Source organism: Ixodes scapularis, unplaced genomic scaffold, assembly GCF_016920785.2.
Source record: "Ixodes scapularis isolate PalLabHiFi unplaced genomic scaffold, ASM1692078v2 PGA_scaffold0__279_contigs__length_252992795, whole genome shotgun sequence".
NCBI lineage: Eukaryota > Metazoa > Arthropoda > Arachnida > Ixodida > Ixodidae > Ixodes > Ixodes scapularis.
The window spans coordinates 87,718,551-87,740,668 of record NW_024609835.1 but is presented as its reverse complement, the minus strand read 5'-3'; the positions used below and the strand labels follow the sequence as shown (position 1 = coordinate 87,740,668).

Genomic DNA, 22,118 nt, shown 5'->3' with positions numbered 1-22,118 from the left:
GTGCTGTAATGGGGCTAGGGTCTAGGGAAAAATGTGTCCTCGCATGTCAACAGAAAACTCCCCATTGGTCGTGGCAAGTATGAATAAATAAATATAAAGAGGGGGCAATCAGCGCGAGTCAGCTTTCCTTGGCATTATTAGATAAGGTCCTGGTCCCTTGTCATCATCTCTAGGCATTTTCCTCGAGGTCGTCCTAGAAGTCGTCCTTGAGGTTATCTGAGAGGTTGTCCTAGGTGTCGTCCCAGAAGTCGTCCTTGAGGTCGTCCTAGACGTCATCCTCTAGGCGTCGTCTTTGAGGTCGTCTTAGAAGTCCGTCCTTGAGGTCGTCCTCTAGACATCATCCTCGAGGTCATCCTAGACGTCATCCCCTAGGAATCGTACTCGAGGTTCACGTGAAGTGGATGGGCTTTACAATTTCTTTTATTTTACTACCCAATGTGCAAAGCTCGGATGTCATGCTTGGCGTAAATGGTTACATGCATATTCCTAAAATATGGACATTGAGGATGTAGTTGCTGTTGGTGCTCAATCAGCAAAAGAAAGAAACATGTTGCCATTTTGTTCCCAATTACTGTTGCGCTTGGTGTACTCCATCTTTCATAGACTTTGGTTACAGAGTGCAACACAACACAGTAGTTAGGTAGTCGTAACACAATGCATGCATCTCTTCTTCACAGGCGTCTACCCTGCATGCACTTGTTCCACATTGTGTGTGTGGACCAGTGGCTCACGACCAACAAGCGCTGCCCAATCTGCAGAGTGGACATCGAGGAGCACCTCAAGGACTTTGGCATTTCCTCGTGATGTGCGTGCGTTTTTGTATGTGTGCCTGTCTACCTGGTGTGTTTTGCACAGTTGTAGCTGCTGTATTTTTCTCCCCTATTCCAAGTTTGTTTTTGTTACCAATGCTAGTCTTACCACGGACGGTATAACTTTGAAAGCACGGTCGTGGGCTTGTCTTTTGTCAGTGTGGGTTCAACGTACAGAGGAGAATAAATTTGATCAGCTGATTGGCAGACTGAGGTTGGTTCGAGCTTGCTGGCATTAATGCGGACTAAACCACTGCCGCAGGTGAAGCCTAAAACATGTGCAATTTAGTTTTGGAAAGTGGAGAGTGGTGCATTTTCCCAGCAATGTGTGGGTTTACCTGTAGGGATGTTCCAGGCCTTGTTCCATCCTTTTTGAATCTGGTTGTGATGACTGGAAGTGTGAGCAAATAACTTTTTCTGAGCTTCAGTTTTTGCTTGAGTAGCACCAAGGGCATTCTTTCAATTCCTACTGTATTTTAGACAGTGTTATGGTGTGCCACCCAAGCATCGGGAATGCTGGCAGCCGTACCTTGCGGGAAGGTTGTTTTTGTTCACCTTACGCGCTTTCCGGGGTGTCAGTTGTGATGGACAAGTGTGCATTTGCACGGAGCTGCTCAAAGAAAGTGCATCACAGTTGTTGGTTTTGCCGTTATGTACACTTCTTTTATTTTATGTCGCTATGGGTCTTGTATAGCTTTTAGTTGTTGGTCAAGCTTTTGCCAGCAAGGCTCTTGGCCAAGACAGAGGATACCATTTGGAACTTAGTTGTGGAAACAAGTGTGCCCAGAGTGAGTGGTAGCAGTCATTCGTTTTAATAGCAAATACTTCAGCAACACCGTGTGAATTTATTTTTTCTTTTCTTTTTACGTGTGCGGTGTTCATGTTCTGTTATGGCCTACCTGTATACATGCAATGGATTACAATCACTTCTCTGCTACAGAAAGCCCAGGACATATCACAGTCATCGAACCCAGACATAATTATGCCAAAACGGGTTTGTGTTCATTCCTCATGTGAATTGTATAACCTCCAATCTGCTTGTACATGACATTAGTATACCTAGGAAACCACGCTTGACCAGATTTTTGTGGTTTTGCATCCAAAGTATGTTTGCGTTGCTATGCATCTGCCTATCCATCCATTGCACCAGACAAGTTTTCTGAAGAGGCAAATTAGTGTCAGCTCAGTGTCATTATTGGATCTGTAAAGCACCAGGCAAATGGATAGAATCGAAGTCAGTCTGCTGCAAAACTGCCCAGCTGTAATTGCAGCAGGTGAAATGGTGACGTGCAAGAACTCGGGTTAGATTTTCCTCGTGCTCATTAACAGGATTGAAAAATGGAGGTGCGTTAGCATTCAAATTGTTATCTAGGTCTCCTTAAACAAGCTGTCCATGCCATTGGTGTTCTGGCAAAGCTTCCTGTAACTCAAAATTTGTCTCGTAACACCACCAAAAGGTCCCGTAGCTCGGCATTTTCCTGCCAAGTTTCCCATCGATTCTTTTTGTTTTGGCATGCGCAGGCTTGCTTAGTCATGTTCCGGGGTACTAGTTTGAGGATGCTGTGCTGGTGTGAGAATGTTGTCGCGCTAAGTGTGAAATTCTCTTCTTCCTACAACCCCGCCTGCACCTGTGCCGTCGTCATCGAGACTGCACCTAGCCAAAAGGCGGGTCACAAACGTCAAATCACGCAAGTTTCTGGATGTCCTCTTGAATCGTGAGAGAGATCTGGTTCTACTTTTCTATCTTTCCTCAGACATTTTCTATTTCAGCTGTCTTCATTCCCACCTGTGGCTTTGCCCATATGTCAGCCTAGAATGGTTTCCGGTTTTATTGCATTAGCTCTGAAGCAAAGAAAGTTTCAAATGTGGCTTAGGAGATGAGGATATGGTGTGACGTTCAGCCAAACTCAGACGGACTTTGTTTCTCCCAGTTAGGCGACTTTGATCCTTGCGCTAAGGTCGCTGAAGCAGCGTTTCCTCAAGTCTGTTCAAAACTTCCACAGCCTTTTTTGCGTTTGGACTGAGTGACATGTCTGTACATAACTGCCTGTTTAACACAGTTTTGAAAGCCTTTTTGCTCCAAAATGTGTGCAAGTTTCCAGATGCAAGTTTAGACTATCCAAATGGATGAGTTTAGGTAGCCCTTTAGTTCTGTCATACTAGTTCTAATCTACTAAAGTTTAGAAAGCAGCGTCCAAATATTTGTTCCGATCTTAGGCCGTTTGTGTTTTACAGTGCTGTGTGTCCAGCCAATTGTGTGATGCAGTGCAAGTTTCTTTTTCTCAGCATTTAAAGACTACATTAATTATGGACTCTTTCACTTGCAGTTTTAAATTGTAAGTTATGTGGAAACAATTGCTAGTTTTAAAAATAAAAATTGTATCTCATCCAGATCTTGGCATTTTCATTCGGTTGAGTGGCCGACGTATGGAGGGCACTTAAGACTCGACATACGGTGAAGAAATTATGAAACCATTGTTGTCTTATAATTGTTTATCTAATATTAAATTGCTGCAACTGCTTTCATTCATACTTAACATGGATTGTGTACAGTTGACTGCAAATATGATTGCCGCATTTTCAGGTGTGCAAGTCTTTCTGTTTGCAAAACTTTTTTCGGTGTGTCTTGTACAGCAAGACTTGTATGCATTTTTTTTTTTTCTGCAGGTGTGGATTTTAATTGCGGAAATTCGCCACAGGAGTTGGGCTTCTCGTTCGAATTATCGAGAATATTGAAACTTGCTCTCGCTTGCACGTATATTGCGATCGTAACACGCAATACAATGCAGTTTCACCGCACCGACCGTACAGATATATAGCTGCGGTTTATACATCAATGTTGTTTCTGATAACTGCCGTTAATACAGTCGCGGACAGATTTTTCAGACTCCGAGGGGACCTCGAAATTGTCCAAATAATCAAGCGGTACGAAAAATCGATTTCAGCCAAGATATCAAGTTTGCGCGCATATTCCGCTGTGTAGTGGCCACTTTCCACTTGCTTGATGTCAACCTTAAGTTTGCATGTAACTTCCGCTTTATATTGTTCACTTTTTACTTGTTTGTTGATCTGTTTGATCACGGTGCTGTACTTTGTCGGTGCCGCCTTTGGCACAAATGGCAAAGTTGAAGGTCTGCCATTTGGCACTATTTGGAGACAATGTTTAGTTCACCAAGCTCGCTTCAATACTAAACCTATTGGCAAGAAACCTTTGTGTTTAAAGACCACAAGAATGGCAGTTAGCCGCTCTTCTCGCGGTCGCACTCGAAAAACACGAACCACGAGAACTGGAAAAACCATAAGAATGGGCAGACGGCGGCCATGTTGGCTATGGGTCCAAATCACATGAGCGAATGACATTTTAGCGAACAGCGACATTTGAGCGAATCAACGTTTTAGCGAATAACGGGGGCGCGCGTTAACCCATCCGCCGCTCTGCTCTTTCGCCGTTTCGCGGCGACAGTCTGCGGCGGCTCATTACAAAAATGTGAACCCATTTAGCCCACCCGAAAACGCCGCTTCGCAGCGTCTGACTATTCGCTAAAGTGTCATCAGGTGAAACGTGGGCATTCGCGAAAACGTCATTCGATCAAGTGAGTGCCTCTCGTTAGCTATAGGGGCACCGGAAAACCAGACTATAGCCTCAACCCAGCTTGTTTATTGCGTGGGACGTGGTATCGAGGCTACAGGGCAAAATCAAAACCAAAATGGCAATGACTAAGCTCGCGGCACTATCGTGGCGGCTGTTTTGTGGCTGTAAACTGTGGAAATCATGCAAATTATGTTCGAAATATCTAGCAGTACGCTGTATGGTGTCCGAAATTTTGGTCAATATTATACAGTGCAAGCTCATTACAACAGACCTGGTTACAGCAGACATTTGGATATAACATACCCATGTGTGAAGTTCGGTTGGTTTTTCTCTGCACACCAGCGACTCAACTTCATGGCTGTGTTCTAAATCTGACCCAAAAGGATCGGAGTTACTCCAGCAGGCCGTGTCACGTGACACACAGATTGAAAAATGCTGGAGTAAGATCGAGTAAATTTTGGAACACGGCCCATATCTGCATACAACATACTCTTTTTACAAGAGACCGAAATCTTGGTCAAAATCAAGGTCTGTTATAACGAGCTTAGACTGTACATTAACTCTATGGGGTGAGTGACGGTTCGGCAAAACATCTGAATAATCGGAAAAGTCTGAATTATCGGCGTCCGAAAAATATGTCGGCGACTGTACTTGCCAAAAAATACTAGTGGTACTAGAGCGAATCTGCCGAACTTTAGATGTGGCAGAGTTTGGCACATGCCGAACTTTTAAAGGAACGTTCAGCAAAGATTCAGCATGTCTGTGCACGGCCGAGAACGCGATGGGGCCATGGATTGCAAATGGACGCCGTGCAGTTACCATTGTACAGTGTAGTACAAACAGCAGTTAGTGAGATGTGGAGTAGGCAACACGCTAACTTTGCTTTTTTAAACCCTTGCGAGTGTGGTTCTCTTCAATATTTTCCGCCTCAAGAACAGAAGATCTACCAGGAATTTACACAGTTCGCTGCGCAAGTGACAAGTGATGATGTACATTCTGGATAACGTGATTTTCATTTGACTATTCGAGTGATGCAGCGAGATAGTTGAAACATCGACTAAAGCACACCTCGCAAACAATCCTGTTTTCGGCTTGCAAGTAGTTTGTGCCAAAACGAAATAATATTGCTTTTTACTTGACGTTATTTCGCGGTTTTCATGCATCTGCATAAAACTAAACACACCTATTATGCTCGACGTAGCACATCCGACATCCCTAACTCTGCCCATCCTCCTAAACTTCCGTGTGTGTCCCAACATCAGAAACCGGCGTTTTCAAGGTTAGAAATGAGACGTTGCGAATATGGGACGCACACTTTCATGCAAAGCAGACGTTGAGTAGCTCAAATCGAAACTCGTACATGTTTACAATAATATTGTTATCTCTTCTGGTGGAGGCTCAGCAACCACTGTATTTTTTTTTTTTTTTTTTTTTTTTTTTTTTTTTTTTTTGCACACAAAACGGTGACTTTCAGAGAAAGTAAGAACACAGTGTTATTTCCTTTATTCTAACGATGTACACTCTTGCAGGCTTGCGCTGAGGCATCAAGACCAAAACTCTTGTATCGTGGTTCGTGACTGTGTCCACTACTAGCCAGCCTCGTTGTCATGCCACCTCTGCAAGAAGTCACTGTAAAATTGCCAGTAAACAGACAAAAATGACACTGATACACTTATCATGTAGAATATCACCTTATTCAGTAATAACTTTGTCAATATGCATTACATGTTGCATTTAAGTTTAAAACAAAGCACAAAACACAATCACGACGAAACCGTCCGATCCGACGTCCAATCGGGCAATACGGCGGTCAGAGGTGAGGCAGGTGAGGGTTCTCAACGCTCTCCGGTGCTACGAAAACCCTCGCCCTCGAAGGTCATTCTGGCAGTTCGCACGTCAGATCGGACGGTTTTGTCGTACATGTGTTTCGCGCTTAAAACCTTTTTTTGCCAAAAAAAAAAAAAAATTAAATATCAGTGATAAGTCTGGTAACAATGTATTTTTTTCCAAATTGCTGCTGAATCTTTAGAAAAGTTTGGCTTTGCCGAATCCCAAGATGCGGCGCCGCAATTTTCGATTCGGCAGAAGTTCAGCCCATCACTAGAAAATATGTTAATATTTGCAGACGGCTTTTTATTACGAGGGGTGGTGTTAAGCTGGAGGTGGGAAGTTTATTAATCGAGGCTAATTTCAAATTTATTCAAGGGCCTCTGGCTGTGCAAAATGGAGACTAGAAGACTTGGAAGTTAGGCCTTCGTGCCAGGTCAGAGACCCTGTTACAGTCTGGAATGTGGCTTGTAGGGGAGGCACTCGATGGAATGACGTTTAAGAGTCGGACGCCGCGAAGCGGCGTTTTCGGGTGGGCCAAATGAATCCTGGAGAAAAGCTCACCGCAAAACCAGCAGATGCGGAGAAAAGCTCACCGATTTATTTTTCTTTTCATATGGAGGCTGTTGGATCATGCGTACCATATATCAATTTATTATCATTAAAGTTTGTCAGCTTTGTCAAAAAGAAAATGTCCTTTTTTGTATTATTTGCCAAGCTTATTAAGTATATTGCTCCCAAATTAATAACGGCGGGCCAGTGTTTTCTGCGGCTTACTCTCTAGGGAACTAAAGCCTAACTGAAAATTTTATGAACTTGAATAACATGAAAAAGTTCGAAAACTTATGTCTCCCTAAAACCTAAAAATCAAAACTTTAAACACCGAAAGTGCATGCGCAACAACGCGGTGCCTGAAATTCTCTTTGAAGCTTTTATTAACCTATGAAAACAGGATAAAACAGTCAGTAGGATATCAGGCTTCTTTCTTCCGCGGACATGCGAGTTTCCTAGCCGTTCGTGCTGGTGTTTCCGCACGTTGCCTTTGTGTGATAGTGCCCTTCTAAGGTGAGCCACCCATGACTTTCGGAGCTGCACACTGGCACCGTTGTTACTCGTGACAACAAACACGACAGGACGAAGCTGTTCTCGCAACTAAAGTTTTCTTAGTGAAATTAACAGAAAGAAAACAGCGTAGCCGACACTGATTGCATCAACAAATACCTACTTAACTATTAGGCTCTACAGAATATTTAGAGCTGAAACGGTTCACACACCGCTATTCATATTAGCTCACAAAGAACCTCTTTATTTGAAGAGCTACCGACGGCGCACCCTCAGTTGTCAATAAATTGTCTTTTTTACCGGTGTACGATGTTCCGATATCATTTTTGCGGCTTTATTAATATACAGAATGGGGGATTACTAATTTCTCAGGAATTAGTAAATATGCCCAATGACCTTCAAAAATATTACAAAAAAGAGAACATTTTTTTTTTTTTTTAAATGAAGTGGCGAATGCGAATTGTGTTAAATTGCCACGCTTCACGCAAAATCCGTCAGTCAAAAAAAAAAAAAAAAAAAAAGAAAATGGAAAAATCGGTGAGCTTTTTTCCGCATCTGCCGGTTTTGTGGTGAGCTTTTCTCCAGTGAGCTTTTCTCCAGTGAGCTTATCTCCGGCGAGCTTATCTCCGGTGAGCTTTTCTCCGGTGATCTTTTCTCCGCTGCCCGGGCCAAATGGGTTCACATTTTTGTAATGAGCCGTCGCAGACTGTCGCCGCGAAGCGGCATAAAGCGCAGCGCGGCGGATGGGTTAACGCGCGCACCCGTTATTCGCTAAAACGTTGATTCGCTCAAATGTCGCTGTTCGCTAAATTGTCATTAGCTCATATGATATGGACCCGGCTTGTAGAGGACAGAAGACTGGCGGGGGCGAAGCCTGGGTGGGATCGGCAGGACATACCAGGAAACAACACTTTGTGGTAAAGTAGCTTTCAGCCACATGTTATTGCTGACCCTTGCTGTGAAGCCACTATACGGAGTTGGGAGAGTCAAAGAAAAAAAAAAAGATGAAAGCCCCACTAACAAAAGGGCGAACAGAGGCTATTTATGTTCAGTTTATTCGTAACCATAAATAAGAAAAACATATTTTAAAAGCTTACTTTTCAAGAACATTTAAAAATACTTTAATTTTAGCTTTCCTCCATATTTGGCGACATAAAAATTTTCGTTAATATCACCAAACAGCCTATGTCTAATACTGATGCTTTGTGTCAGTCTGTTTGCCCTAAACTTGGATTGCTATAGCAACCAAACATCCAAAGTTTGTACAAAAAAAGATTAGTTTCAAATAAATTTTTAAGAACAATGGAGCTTTAGGAAAAAAAAAATTAAGATGATGCAATTCGCTGTGATCATTTTTTTATGCTGCTTTTATAGATTTTTGATCTTTTTTTTTTTTTTTTCAACCAAACTTATTTTACCTAATATCAAATGAAACCATTCATACTTGACTTGTTCATGTGACTTTGCCAAGCTTTTGAACCTCTATATCGCAATTTTCTCCTGAGCTCACCAGCATTGCTCTATGCCTTATGGCTAGGGCTCAGTGTTTTCGGATAAATCCGAAAGAGACCCGCCGTTAAAATTTTTGTCAATTCGGATTTATCCGATAAACGCTGAAATGCTATGTGCCCATGCCACCCCCACCCACCCCACACACACAGCAAAAAAAGAAAAAGTAATTTTTTGTTTCTTCTAATTTGAGCAGCGCAGGATCAATGGTCCTGGGAAACAGGTCATCGTACCATTCGTGTCACGACGAAAGCCACTCTTTTGGTTTCCAATTTGGGCCATGGGATTTGGGATTTAGAGAAAGGAGAGGGTATGTTTCTGGGGGTAACAGTGAAAGCTATGGACCATAGATTGTATAAAATAGGGAAGAGGGGAAGTTGAAACTTCTCTATTACATAACTAACCACTCCACCTCGCGCGGCCGCAGGATAGATTGATAGGATGACTACAAGCTTCCTTGCAGCTGCCTCCGGCAGTTTATTGATTTTAAGGTATCGACGTTTATCGAAGCCACACTTGTGTGCGACTTTTGTCGTGGTACAAATTAGTGTTGCCAATGACACCAACACCAAATTCAACTGAAGAAATCTTAATTGATACAAGCGTGTTTTATTTTTTGTCTGGCATACGTTTGCATCTGGTTATTGTTTATTATTTTTTAATAGGAAACACTGCGAAATTAAACTCCGAATGTCGGAAAATTGGTGATTTACGAAAAATAAACTCTGATAAACACCGAATTTTTGCTAACAAATAAACTCCGAAAAACACCGTCCGAATTTCACGAGAAATAAACTCCAAAAACAAGGAGCCCTACTTATGACCCATCTGCATGTAAAAGATGCAGTCGGAACCATTCATTGAGACTGGGCTTCATCTCCCTCAAGATTAGATTTTATTCTCAATTCACCCGAGCTCTATGCAAATACTGAACATATTGAAGCCTCCTGTGCAATTTGATAATTGCAAAATGCAGACAGTGAAAGTTCATTTGTATGGCTTCGTGTGCAGAATACCGTGTCAAGGCTTACAATTTGGAAAGTCACTAGCAGAGTAGCATTGTTTTGTTTCAATGCTATAATTTATATTTTAATTTCGTCTATCCTGGAAAAAACAGTGGCTAAAACTAAAACCAGCAATGGTGGATAACCCTGCATGACTTTGTAAAAGAATAAAGCAAAACTTTGGCTGTGCCAAATCATTCAGGTTCACCGCCGAATTTAGTTCTGCAATAAGGTGGTTGGTAATGATTATACATGGTTAAAATTACGCACAAAGGGAAAGGAACAGTGGCGAGAGGTTAGTTCTGCATCGTGAACCAAGTAAATTCAGCATATTAAATTCCCAAATTTTGTATCATGTTAAATCACTAATTTACCCACAAGGTGCTGCCAGATGATGCATTTGTTTTATGAAAATATAGTAGAAGCACCTTGCCTTAATCGAGTTAGAAATATAAAATCTACAGCCGTACTTCGGTCGTACCAACAAAAGATTGCTCTTTCAGTCGGTAAATTTCGGTGTAATAATTTATGTACCGAGACTTCCGATTAGCATGCCACTGGATGTTTCTATGGTCATGATCCCTTATGCCAGACATGAGGTTTGAGGTTCCATCCACGAGGAATCCCAGCTACAGTGGTGACGCTATAGCTTTTTTATCTGGTTACACTTTTGCATTACATGTTTCCACTAAGTATCCCTCGCAAGAAACATCAAACATTACAACTAGAATTTTTTATTAATGAATATTAGAGATAAGCATTCTCCATATCAAATTAGAATAGGGAAAGAAGGAAAGAACATCACTTTAAATTGGCTCCTCCCATTGTCAGTTTTGTTGGATAAGGTGTCCCACAAGACTGCATGGATGGTAGGTGTGTAGTATCTACAATTTATTATAATAAATTTACAAATGAACACCAACGTCTTGTCAGTTTCAGGCACGTCTTGTCTGAAGAACGTGCAGGATTGACATAACAGAGTGAGACATGAACAAGCTTGTGAACGTTTTTAGGCCTTGCAGAACTCGGGCAGCGGCATGGACCCTCTCTTGATGATATTACTCAGAATGCAATAGGCCTCGTCCACTGTGAAGATCTTCCAGGTTGCTGGACCCTCAACGAATTCTGTAGGAGTCAAGCTCAGGAGCTTTATCTCTGACAAAAAACGTTTCATCGAGCTTTCCAGGAGTTTGTCAGACGACAAGCTCGCTACCGCTGAGCACTTGCCAAATGCCCATGCATGAATGCTCCAAAGGATCTCATATTCGGAGATCACTTTCTCTCTCTTCAAGACCTCTAAGATGGTGCTCTCCGAGGCCGCGAGGAAAGACTTTGAGTCCAGAACCTCACCAGCCTTCATTTTCAAGGTTATATTGATGATGTCATCATACTCATTTGTGGATTCATGGCTAGCCGTAAAGAGGTCCAGAATGAAGCAGAGGTTCTGAGGTTTGATGCTCTTCCTGACGAACTCTGTGCACAGGCCGACAAGGTCAAGCTCCAGGTACTTCTGCGCTGCCCTTTTGGTGAGGAGCGCCGTCTCAACGTTGGCGAATTTGGCCTCGTGGCTGTACAGATAGCTGCAATAGCAGAATGGTAGAATTAGTCGCTGCCCAAGTGATGCTGGCTCTCGCTTATTTTACCTCAAGAGAAAGCTTGCCGCAACAAAATCGAAGTCGTCTGCAGTAGTAGCATCAGTAACATAGAAAAGTTCCTGTCTTTTACAGCGTGGAAACTAACACTTTGAAGTAGTGGTGCAAGCCAAGTCTAACTATCGATAATAAAGAAACTATCGTAAGGTTATCGACAGTATTTTATTAGGAGACTAAGAACCTCAAGAGTTCATCTAGAAAATGTGAAGCTCGGAGAAAAACAATACCACAATTGGAAACTTTCCAAATAGGGGGCCCTTATTCGCAAATATTGAGTAAGGTAAAAGCAAATTTACCCGTTTTTCTTTTACAAATCCTTAATGTTTGGATGTTTGAAGTCAAGACCACATCAATACAATTCAAACGTGTGCGCTTTCATAGTTCCACTTTTCACAAAAACCATTTTTGCCTTTCCTTGTTTCGCTTTTTGAAATTTAGTTCAACTTTGCACTAATTAAGGTGTCTCCAATGCACAGAAAGATGACCCTCCACTGTCTTGTAAAGAGTGGTGATGGTCTCGAAGGTGGTCACTAACACACTGTCCAGCCTAACATAGTTTCCACCATGTGACTAGGATCCAGTACATCACACCCGCTGTAGAAGCACGAAGAACTGTCATGTGCGCTGTTTTGGGACACGTGGCTAGAATACATCATGGGCTAAATAAAGTCTAGTTTTCAGAGCGCAGCTCTTAGGCGCCAGTTTCTGGCTTGAGCAGTGTCGGCGTAACCACGCATTGCATTATGGGATGTTTCCCATAATGACGTCACTAAGGTCACGACCTTTACAAGCAACGTCACGAGGAGAGGGAGGGAAAGGAGAGGAGGAGGAGGGGCATATGCTCCTCTCCATACCCTCTGCCCCTCCTCCTGAAGAGCTGCACTCTAATTCGGCTTTACAGGAAGTTATAGACATGTTTCTTTTTTGCTTTTGAGCTTTCGAGCCGGTTGCGAATTGGTGCTTATGTGTGCCCCATGTGTTTCTTTCCTACTCTTCGTTCTTGTGCGAGATCGAGGCAAGACAAGCCACTAAGATTCGCGTGGCGCTGTCATGTCAACTGCCGCATTCATTCAGGCTAAAGACTGGCCTGAATCGGAAGACTATCTAGAACACCCTGCAAGATCATCCCTCATGTACTCATACTTTGCGATTTAAACGAGGTAAGGAAAAGCAAAAGCCTTCTGCACCATTCATTGACGATCAACATGCCTAATAGTGCAGTGGCCCTTATGGTTTTGTTCTGAAACAAAACAATGGAGGGCGCCACCACTTTTGTTTGTTTAGGGACCTCTCAAGTTCAGTCCTGGGTCTGCTTCAGACAGGGTAATTTCTTTACGCAACTTGACAACGCAACCCCTACTTTTCTTAATTTACATGAATGACCTACCTGCTAATATCTCATCTAACATACGCTTATTCGCAGATGACTGCGTTGTTTATCGTCCTATAAATAACACCACTGACGTTCACGCTCTGCAGTCTGATCTTCACCATATCGAGGCTTGGTGTGCTAGATGGCTTATGTCTTTGAATGCAAACAAAACATTTCTCGTTTCGTTTCATCGTAGTCAATTTTACCCGTCTCCTAACTATGTCCATTTGTGGTTCACTCATATCTCCTGTACCTTCATATAAATACCTAGGCATTACCTTTTCAAACGATTTAACTTGGTCATCTCACATAACGAACATAGCTAATGACGCGAATCGCGTCCTTGGCTTTCTACATCGCAACCTATGCTTAGCCCCTTCATCGGTAAAGCTACTTTCCTCTCGCTAGGCCGACCAAAAATGTTTCTACTCGTGCAACGGGCAGTCCAAAAAGGCGGATGAAAAGACTGTCGAACAGAATTTCTGACCGCCAGCGTTGCACCTGTTGCGTGAGTAGAAACTTTAGTGCAGCGCAACGCTTTCGTGTTTCAAATCCTAAAGTTTTGGTGGTTTAGGTGACGTTCATCAAGTTTCAAATTGAAACCATGTGTTTTTTTGTTTTTTTTCACCAATTAAAAAGATAAATAACAAGTATTAGTTAATTATTCATCTTATTGTGACGATTAACCCCCTGAATTATGTCCCCCTTGGCCGTATAACTTGCCTGCACGAACTGCATTACTACCATTATGTTTTTTTAATAAAGCTTTAAATTAAAATTTAACACCATGTATTCGCGACTTCAGCGACCTATAGGGGGCGCCACCACCAAACAAACATGGCGGCTGAGTCCAGCTCGCGTCGGCTTGGCCGGGCTGCCTGAACGGGTGGCGCATTCAATTGAACAGATGTTCTTTTGTTTAATGCCAAATTTTATAGGTATCTGAACTGAGATGGTTACGTGTAGCCGGTGCACCTAAACTTGCAAAGCATAGTTTTGTTTTCCCGTTGTTTTTTTGCTCTTTCCATGTCAAACTTTCGGAGATTTCATTCAAAACCGAAACTATGGGCTCCGGAGAGACGGTAATAGACTGTAATCAGTTTTGATCATTTAAGGAAAGCGGCGATGACCACAGAATCGTTCCACCGAGAGCCATTTTCAGCTAACTCGCATGACTCGACCATGCGACTTATTTGTCCACGAAATCGAGCGTCTGTGCGGTCAACAACACAGGCTGCGGGAAAATTACGAAAATTGAGTGAGCGCTTCTTGAGCCGAGGAGCATTTTAACCCGCTGACGCCCCACTACGCAGCTGATACTCTTTATTTCAATTCTGGTTTTAGTATAGCAATCGAGAATTCATTTTGACGAGCGGGTTATGTATTATAGTACGAACTATGTCCCACTAAAGCGATATTAGTATATCCTTCGGGTCGGAATATGAGCTTAGTTGACTAGCTATTAGATGAACTGCTGAATAATATTTGGCAGACAGAAAGATACTACTTAAACTCAGCCAAATGGTTCTAGCCGGTAGCACGGAGACGAATGCGGACGAACTGAAGAGAGTCTTTATCGGAGATTCACGCAGAACCCCTCTGCATTGAACTTGACTTCGAATCATGAACAGAGAAAATTAGCATTTTCTGTGGCCAGTAAACCTGAGCAATGTAGACTTATATTGCTGATGGCTTCGACGGGGGTATAATATAAATATTGGAGGCGCGATAGATCATAATGCCGCGACAGCTTCTAACTTTGCGAGACGCGTCCTTCCCCTTCTGAAAGCAGATAACTTCCCTCATTAATCATATGCAACGAGCAGGTTTTCCTGAATCAAGTAATTGCAAAATCAGCCCAACTCCTTCAATGTGGTTCAGAGGCCTTTTCGGCGAAAAGCAGCCAAGATGAATAGCCAACGCACCGACCGGCGTGGGTGGCACAAACTTGAAGCTTCAAACACAACCAAACTCAAGAAAAGCAGCTGTCGAACCTTCCCATTCACTTGACTGCAACGTTGGTGTTTCCTCCAATGAAACGTCTCGTCTGTCGTCCTCAGTCCACTGTTCTACATCCTTAAAAATAAACCACTTATCAGTCCCCAAGTAGTCGTTACTTTGAATGCGATTCGAGACAGACAAGAAATCTAAACGGTTTTCCGTGGTTCCTCCCCATTCAGGAAATCGAAAGCACGCGACCGTCTGTTGTGGAGTAAATGGGCTTTCAAACACGCGATGGAAGGAAACAATCTACTGAGGCTTCACCACACTAATGAACACTCAGGCAGACTATCGGACCCTCGTCAAATTTCATTGTTCGCCACCGCGCCGACAACACGTGTCCGCGAAAGCCACCAGAGACGCGGAGGGGCGCGGAGCGACCTGGACCGGCGGGTTCCCGGTTTTCCCGCTTGGTGGCGTCCGCTTTGCTGGAGTCGCGAATAAGGTTGCACCGGGTGCAGCTATTCTAAAAATGCACCAGCATGTTCCCCTGCATAGCACGTAAAGAATCACCAAAATAAAATTTATTTTAAAAAAAATCTTTTTTTTTTTTTTTTTGACAGTGGTTTGCATTGGGGGAATGACGGCTCGCAAGTTTATGGCTTTCTCAATTTTAAAGCGTGAACCTCTTTCTGAGGTCTGAGTGCTCCTGCACCCTCATTATACCTATCAAGATCTTTCCATAGATGCAGGCATTGGTTTGTACTGTGTGAGGAAGCATAAGCATGAGGATCTTTTAGGGTACATGAGCAGTCAATCAGTTACGCCCCACTTGCACCCTTGAACACGTCGGGAAACTGATGTTTGTAAAACAAAACTTGGATCATGGTATTTTAGAATGAAAAGCAGCAAGGTCTTTCACAGTTGCCTGTGCAGGTTTGGGCAGGTTAACACACGATAATCCTATTTGGGCTTGTGTTAGGTTTGGGCCAATTTATTACAAACTGAATTGACCTGAATTCGGGGTGCTGCGATGCCACGACCTGACTTGTCACATTAATTATTTGCAACATCCTCGAACATATAAAAAGTAGCAGAATGTGCGTGCAAGCTGTTATGCAACAAGTTCTGATTTGACTGACGTAGTGCAAAGCCTGCTAAGACCGGAGGATGTTTGTGTCACAATCCCTAAAATAATCTGTTTACACTTTGCAGGCAGCCACTCGCTGCGAACTACGAAGATCGGAATAGGACTACATCTAGAAAATATGTTGACCACACTGTTCAGGAGCAGGGAATGAACACAACGTCTATTGCTCATTTTTCCTGTGCATGTTGCAGTGCTCAATACTATTCTGAGCTGTCACTCTCTACCTGCCCAGTGATTTGCTCCCCCCACGTACTGCAGGAAAGAAAACATACAGGTATTTCTAGAGCTTGAGTGGCCAGTTTCTGGTGATGGAACTGGCATTTAACCTTTTGCAGTGAGTTTTGTAGCATGCAAAATAATGCTTTGGAGCAGCCACTGACGTTTTTGAAGCGGACGCCGCTGTCTGTTAGCATATCGCTTAAAAATTCAAATGTGCAGACGTCACTGAATGAGTCATGTCTGATAGTGATTGAGGGTTCCTCTTCGATACTGAAGCACACTACTTATTATCTTTTGTAGATGGATACGACGCAAAAGGAACAAAGCCTTCTTTAGTAATGAGGCTCGGGTCAGAGCAGGTTCAATTTACAATGGGCATTTAAAAAACTGTTGAAAAAAAAGCATGGCACTACACTTCAGCTGGGATAAAGCCTCTTCCTCCCTGTCCCTTTTACACTCAATACTTAATGTAGCCCGTAAATATAATTTGTGTAATATTCCCTCAAAATTAAGCATTTCCACTGAAGCATCTATCAACAACAACCCCCTCCCCCTTCCCTCCCGCCCCCAAGGTTTATGAACACCAAACTCAAGATTCTAATTTCATCAACTTCAAAAACCACCACCCCCAAATATATTATAAAATATTAAAAAAGTGACAATGCACTTTAGCAGCGTTTGAACCAGATTTGAGTCAAAATTTGCTGCCCTTTCCATTGACCGCTGTATGGGAACTACTTTAACGTGTTTATTAAAATATAGACTCGCATTTATTCTCCCTTCTCAGCACAGCTTTCTTAAATTAGAGGTCGACCTATAGACACAAGCATACCTCGGCAAACCTCACTCATGAGGGCCCTCACTCACCCTCATCTTCACAGGTGAGGTGAGGGTGAGTGAGTTTCTGAACCAGGAAAATTCATGAGTGTGAGGGTGAGTGAGGGTTCCCAACAAACCACGGATATCCGTCGGACGTCCGTGGAAGGTGCGAATATCCTGTGCCCGAAGCGGACGTCCGTAGAACGTACACCGGACATTCGTTTCTGTATATCCAAATCGGAGATGTGCTGGATGTCCTAGGGATGTCCAAATCAGATTTTCAACGGATGTCCACCGAACTTCCATTTATAGACGTACGCAGGACATCCATTTCTGTACATCCAAATCGGAGATTTACCGGATGTCCTAGGGATGTCCACATCAGACTTTCAACGGATATCCGCAGAACTTCCATCCGTGGAGGTCCACAGCACATCCATTTCAGTACATCCAAATCGGAGATGTACTGGATGTCCTAGGTATGTCCACATCAGACTTTCAACGGATATCCGCAGAACTTCCATCCGTGGAGGTCCACAGGACATCCATTTCTGTACATCCAAATTATAGATGTACTGGATGTCCTAGGGATGTCCACATCAGACTTTCAGCAGATATCCGGAGAACTGCCATTCATGGGTGTACACAGGACATCCATTTATGCACATCCAAATCGGAGATGTACTGGATGTCCTAGGGATGTCCACATCAGAGTTCCAACAGATGTGCAAAAAACATACATAAATGGTGGTTTATATATGGCCCCAGTTGCTTGGGGACAAACTTTAACAAATAACTTTTATCTAGAGACGTCTGAACTATGCAAGGTTCTGTATTTCTGAAAGCATATATTTTACAAGACGTTTTAAAGTTATAACTTTATGGGCATTTAGGCAATATTCATTTGTTTAAAGACTGTGTTCAAAATATAGTTTATACAAAGTGCTGCTCCAGTTACTCGTTGTTTTTGTAATTTGCAATACCGAAGCGGTTCCAACGAAGATAAGAAAATAAAAGCCAAGGCAGTAGGGTACTTTCGTGCATAAACAAAGCACTCTCTGCTTGCCTGCGAGGGAACATTAACCACCAGCAGGTATCTTTTCAGATTAAAATTATTAGTTTAAAAAAAAGATTGTAGTGAAGCCAGGAACATTCTTCGAAAGATTGTGAAAGCGAGTTTATTCAAGGTGTATTCACTCATTGCTGGAACTAGTCAAAACCTTTGAATGAGCAGTTTCTATCAGAGCGCGAAAGTTGTTTTAAAGTCGCTCCCAATTGATTATTCAAATGTCTTCACGGTACTGTCATTCGTTCAAATGACGTTCAGCATGCAACTGATTGACAGCGTGTCCTACGAAATAGAGAAGCTGCATTGAGGATACAACTGCATTTGCGGGAGCGCAATGTTTATTTGTGACATAAAGAGTAAGGGCAGAAATCAGATACTTTGCTTTCTAAACCCAATACAAATCGTTGGAATGAAAAATGTCGCTGCCACACATTTTAGGTAAGCCACATCATTTTTATTTTATTCTCTTCGTGATAAGTTTTCTATCTTATTTGTCAACCATACCTATATCACACTTAGGAATGAAAAAAAAAAAAAAAAGAAACTGTGCTGTCAGTGATTGATTATACAGCACCAGAAGCTGCATCTGTTGCGCGTTAGCTCGTTCAACATTCAACTTCCCAAAATATGTGCACATCTATGGCACTTTTACAGAGTGCTCTTGCGAAAGAGACATAAAAAAACTCTATATTAGAGATTTGTTGCATTTTTATTGAAATATCTATATAAATCTTCCAATAAAAAAGGCATTTCACATGAGCATGTTCTGGCTCGCCACAGTCGCAAGCCCATGCTAACCCAACTGTAGTTTTCTTTTCTTTTTTTTTTTTTTTAAGCAATGCCTTACTTGATATTGTTTGTACAGGATTTGCGTAAATGTGGAACCTGTTCACAAATAGGAGTCCATTTGTGTAAACCCATGCAAACAGTTGTATCAGAATGTGTGTATAGACCTTTCCAGCGGCAGTCTCGAACGAAGCGATTTCCAGCGCGCGTCCCTGGTTTTGAGAGTGTACGTCAGTGTTGCCCGACTGCGCTGAGCTGTGGGTTTTCTCGTCAGTAGGCTGTGGCAGCCTGCGTAGGAGCAAATTCGAACGCTGGTGGCGGCAAGATCACCTCGCTTTATTTTTAGTTCTGTGTTCTATGGCGAAGAGAATTTCTCGAAGTTTTTAAGAAAGCGTTGAACTATTTTTGGGAACAGAAACAAGCAAATGAAAGCTATTTTCGGCGAGTCCATGCGCGACAGAACAAATGCAACTGGGATGTTTGTTTCATTTTATGCTGATCTTTTTAACGGCACCATACACTCAGGCGTGTCTATCTACAGAGATCTTAACTGCCAAACATATTTGACCACACAAGAGGATAGCCGAACTGCATGGGTATTGCCCGCTCACAATATGAAATTCAACGAGTCTCATCAATCGAACAACATATATTGTACGTACCCCACGGTACCCGCGTTATCCGAACAGGATTTGAGAAAGGTCTCAAATAAAACAGCCTGTCCAAAATAGTGTCGACGGTAGTCACTTCACGACGATCGGACGGAATCCGGCTTGTCTTGGGGTACGTTTTGAAGAGTGATGTATTTTTACACAGCACTAAAGCAAATTAACGGACGCGTCTATTCAGCTCCTATACCTCGGACCCTATCAGCTACTTCTCGCCAAGACCGGGAACATAACCGGGAAGGCTTTTCGGAGATTATCTCAACGTAAATAATCCTGGAAGAACGTCGAACGGCCCGCGTCGCGGGCTGCTTGACGTTCGCTCTCTTTGCTCGCTCTCTTCGTTCGTTTCCTGCGAAGGTCGAGCAGGCTACGAGCCCTGGTATTCCCTAGTTCTCACAGTGGAAGATTACAAAAACACGCAAGCATCCTAAACCGGCAAATAGAGTAAACACTTTCAAAGAAATCCGGCGAACTCCGAACACACAATGCAGGTGGGGAGTCGCGCTGACCGGGTTTCCACAGCTCAGGCGGGTGGCAGAATTTTTTGGCTGATAGGGGTCGCTCGAGTCGCAAAATGGCGGCGGCCAGCGCACTGTTTCTGCAAAGGTCTATAGGTCAACCATTTACATTAGTTGCACAAAGAATAAGGTCTAAATGTTGTTGCTGGAGAAGGCTTGAAAACGTAATGTAAAAACATTACTCCAAAGTAGGTGCTTGGGGATACTGCAGATGTACCGAATTGCACCGCCTAAAATCTTAATCTAAACTGTCCTCTCTGTTGATAGATCTTGTGCCAGCACAGTCAGCTAGATCATTCTTGAAATGTTCTTTGGTAGGCTACAAGACATGAAAACAAGAAAACAGAACCACGAGTATTTACCAACGTTATGTTGATCACGTTTTGAACTGTTTGCTAAGGCCGGCCTCGTGATCTACAATCAGGAACTCTGTCAGATTAGTCAAATTAACAAATTTAAAGTATAAGTAGCACCACTGAAAAGGTTCCACAATTCTCTTGATTAAGGTTGCCCCGCAAAAACGTCTCATATATGCAGTCAACACAGGCACGTAGCCAGGACTTTGTTCCGAGGGGGGGGGGGGGGGGGGGGGGGGGGGGGGCGCTCCTCTTGGCTACGTGCTGAGTCAACATATAAACAGTCCTTTCCACAGCCCTAAGTCTCTACTCTCCAACACGACGTGCTTAGGTTCAAGCATCGATTCCACAGCCCGTAGAGGTTGTTCAAATTAACACTTCCATCAGCGCGCCCAAATAGACAGTCTCAAGAGGCGTTCATAAAGTCACTGCGTGGCCGAAATGTAAATACTCGCACAAATTTCAAATTATGTTCTTTTACGCACGACATGTTGTCGTGCATCGGCTTCTGCGTGCATCGTTTTGCCGACACAACAAAAACCCGTCGTGCATCGGCTTCCAAAACGTTTCGCATATCTATTAGAAGTGTTTATGGACCACAATATAAAATTTCACAGACATTAATAGGAGCTCACGTGTCGAGAACCGCATCACACTTGTCGATCGCTGGCGTACTCGTAACAATGTGCACGCTGCTGCAGCCCAGAGTTTCTCGAGACGCACACCACGTGCACACGGTGAAGCGAAACTATCAGCCCGACCCATGGTGGCAGCAAGACGAACTGTAGGTCGCGGATAGGCGAAAAAGTATGCGACACTCTCCACAGGCGGCACCACCAGAGTAAACGCTCTCGCGAAAAACTCGATAGCCTCGCTACGCCAACTGCTACGCGCGCGTGAAACAGCCCTCGCCCATGCCCTCGCCTAAAAAAAAAAAAAAAAAAAAGTATTGCGCTTTTTTTTTTTTTTTGCGTCTTTTTGGGGGGAGCCGTTTCTCTTTCGCTCTCTCTTTGCGGTCTTTTTGCTCCGGACGTTTTTGAGTTTGTTGCCGACATGATGAGAACTTGGAACCTCTTCGAGCGACCTCTCCCTCCGTTTTACCATGAGGCTGGTTCAGGCATATGCGTTCTCAACCGCACAAGACGGCTCCTTGCGTTCCACTCTGAAGCGTTGCGCTGATCTCGGTGGCCATATCAACGACCTCATTGTAAGCGGTCACTACGCGGTCGGTTTTGCGCAAACGCAACTGTCTGAACCATAGTGTCGAACCAAAACTTTTATCAGTTCGGGTTCGGGCTCATGACTTTCGGTTCAGTTCCGGTGCAGCACCGGGGAACAAAAATACAAACCGGTGCGAACCGGTTTGAGCAGCTAAATTGAGAATATATTTTCCGCGTTATTTTTGCAATAAGCACTATTTCCGCCGTGAAACGAGAAACTAATTTTTTTTTTTTTCTTTCTCGTAGGTGCAATCTACTTTTTGTTTTCAAGCACCAAAGATAAGAAATTGCGTTATTTCATTCTGACGCAAAAGTAAAAGAAAATCGTAAACATGCAAAACGTCGTGTTCATACGACTGAACATTCATTTGTTTACCTCAGTCACATATATTTGTCAAGAAGTTTGGTAGGTCACCTAAAATACCCGTGATTGATACAACTTTGCATCGCAGTATTAAAAGCTGAATTGTAGTTGTGCTCTTGAACTAAGGAATTGGAGTACATAAAATAATGATATGGGTATCTCGTCGTCATATATATCATCA

At 43.1% G+C, this 22,118-nt stretch overlaps 2 protein-coding genes across 5 annotated transcripts in view; one reads left to right on the top strand and one right to left on the bottom strand.

Moving 5' to 3' along the window:
* Window positions 1–3,202, top strand: part of LOC8030668 (E3 ubiquitin-protein ligase arkadia-A) — a 67,588-nt gene extending 64,386 nt beyond the window's left edge. Inside the window, exon 18 of the mRNA XM_042288966.1 lies at window positions 678–3,202. Coding sequence (XP_042144900.1) covers window positions 678–804 — 127 coding nt within the window. The 3' untranslated portion in view covers window positions 805–3,202. The remainder of the gene's footprint in view (window positions 1–677) is intronic.
* A 7,319-nt stretch (window positions 3,203–10,521) lies between these two features.
* LOC8030669 (BTB/POZ domain-containing protein 6) overlaps window positions 10,522–22,118 on the bottom strand; it is a 228,995-nt gene continuing 217,398 nt past the window's right edge. For all 4 annotated transcript variants that reach the window (XM_042288957.1, XM_042288961.1, XM_042288955.1 and 1 more), the window contains exon 4: window positions 10,522–11,383. In XM_042288957.1, coding sequence (XP_042144891.1) covers window positions 10,813–11,383 — 571 coding nt within the window. In that variant the 3' untranslated portion in view covers window positions 10,522–10,812. The remainder of the gene's footprint in view (window positions 11,384–22,118) is intronic.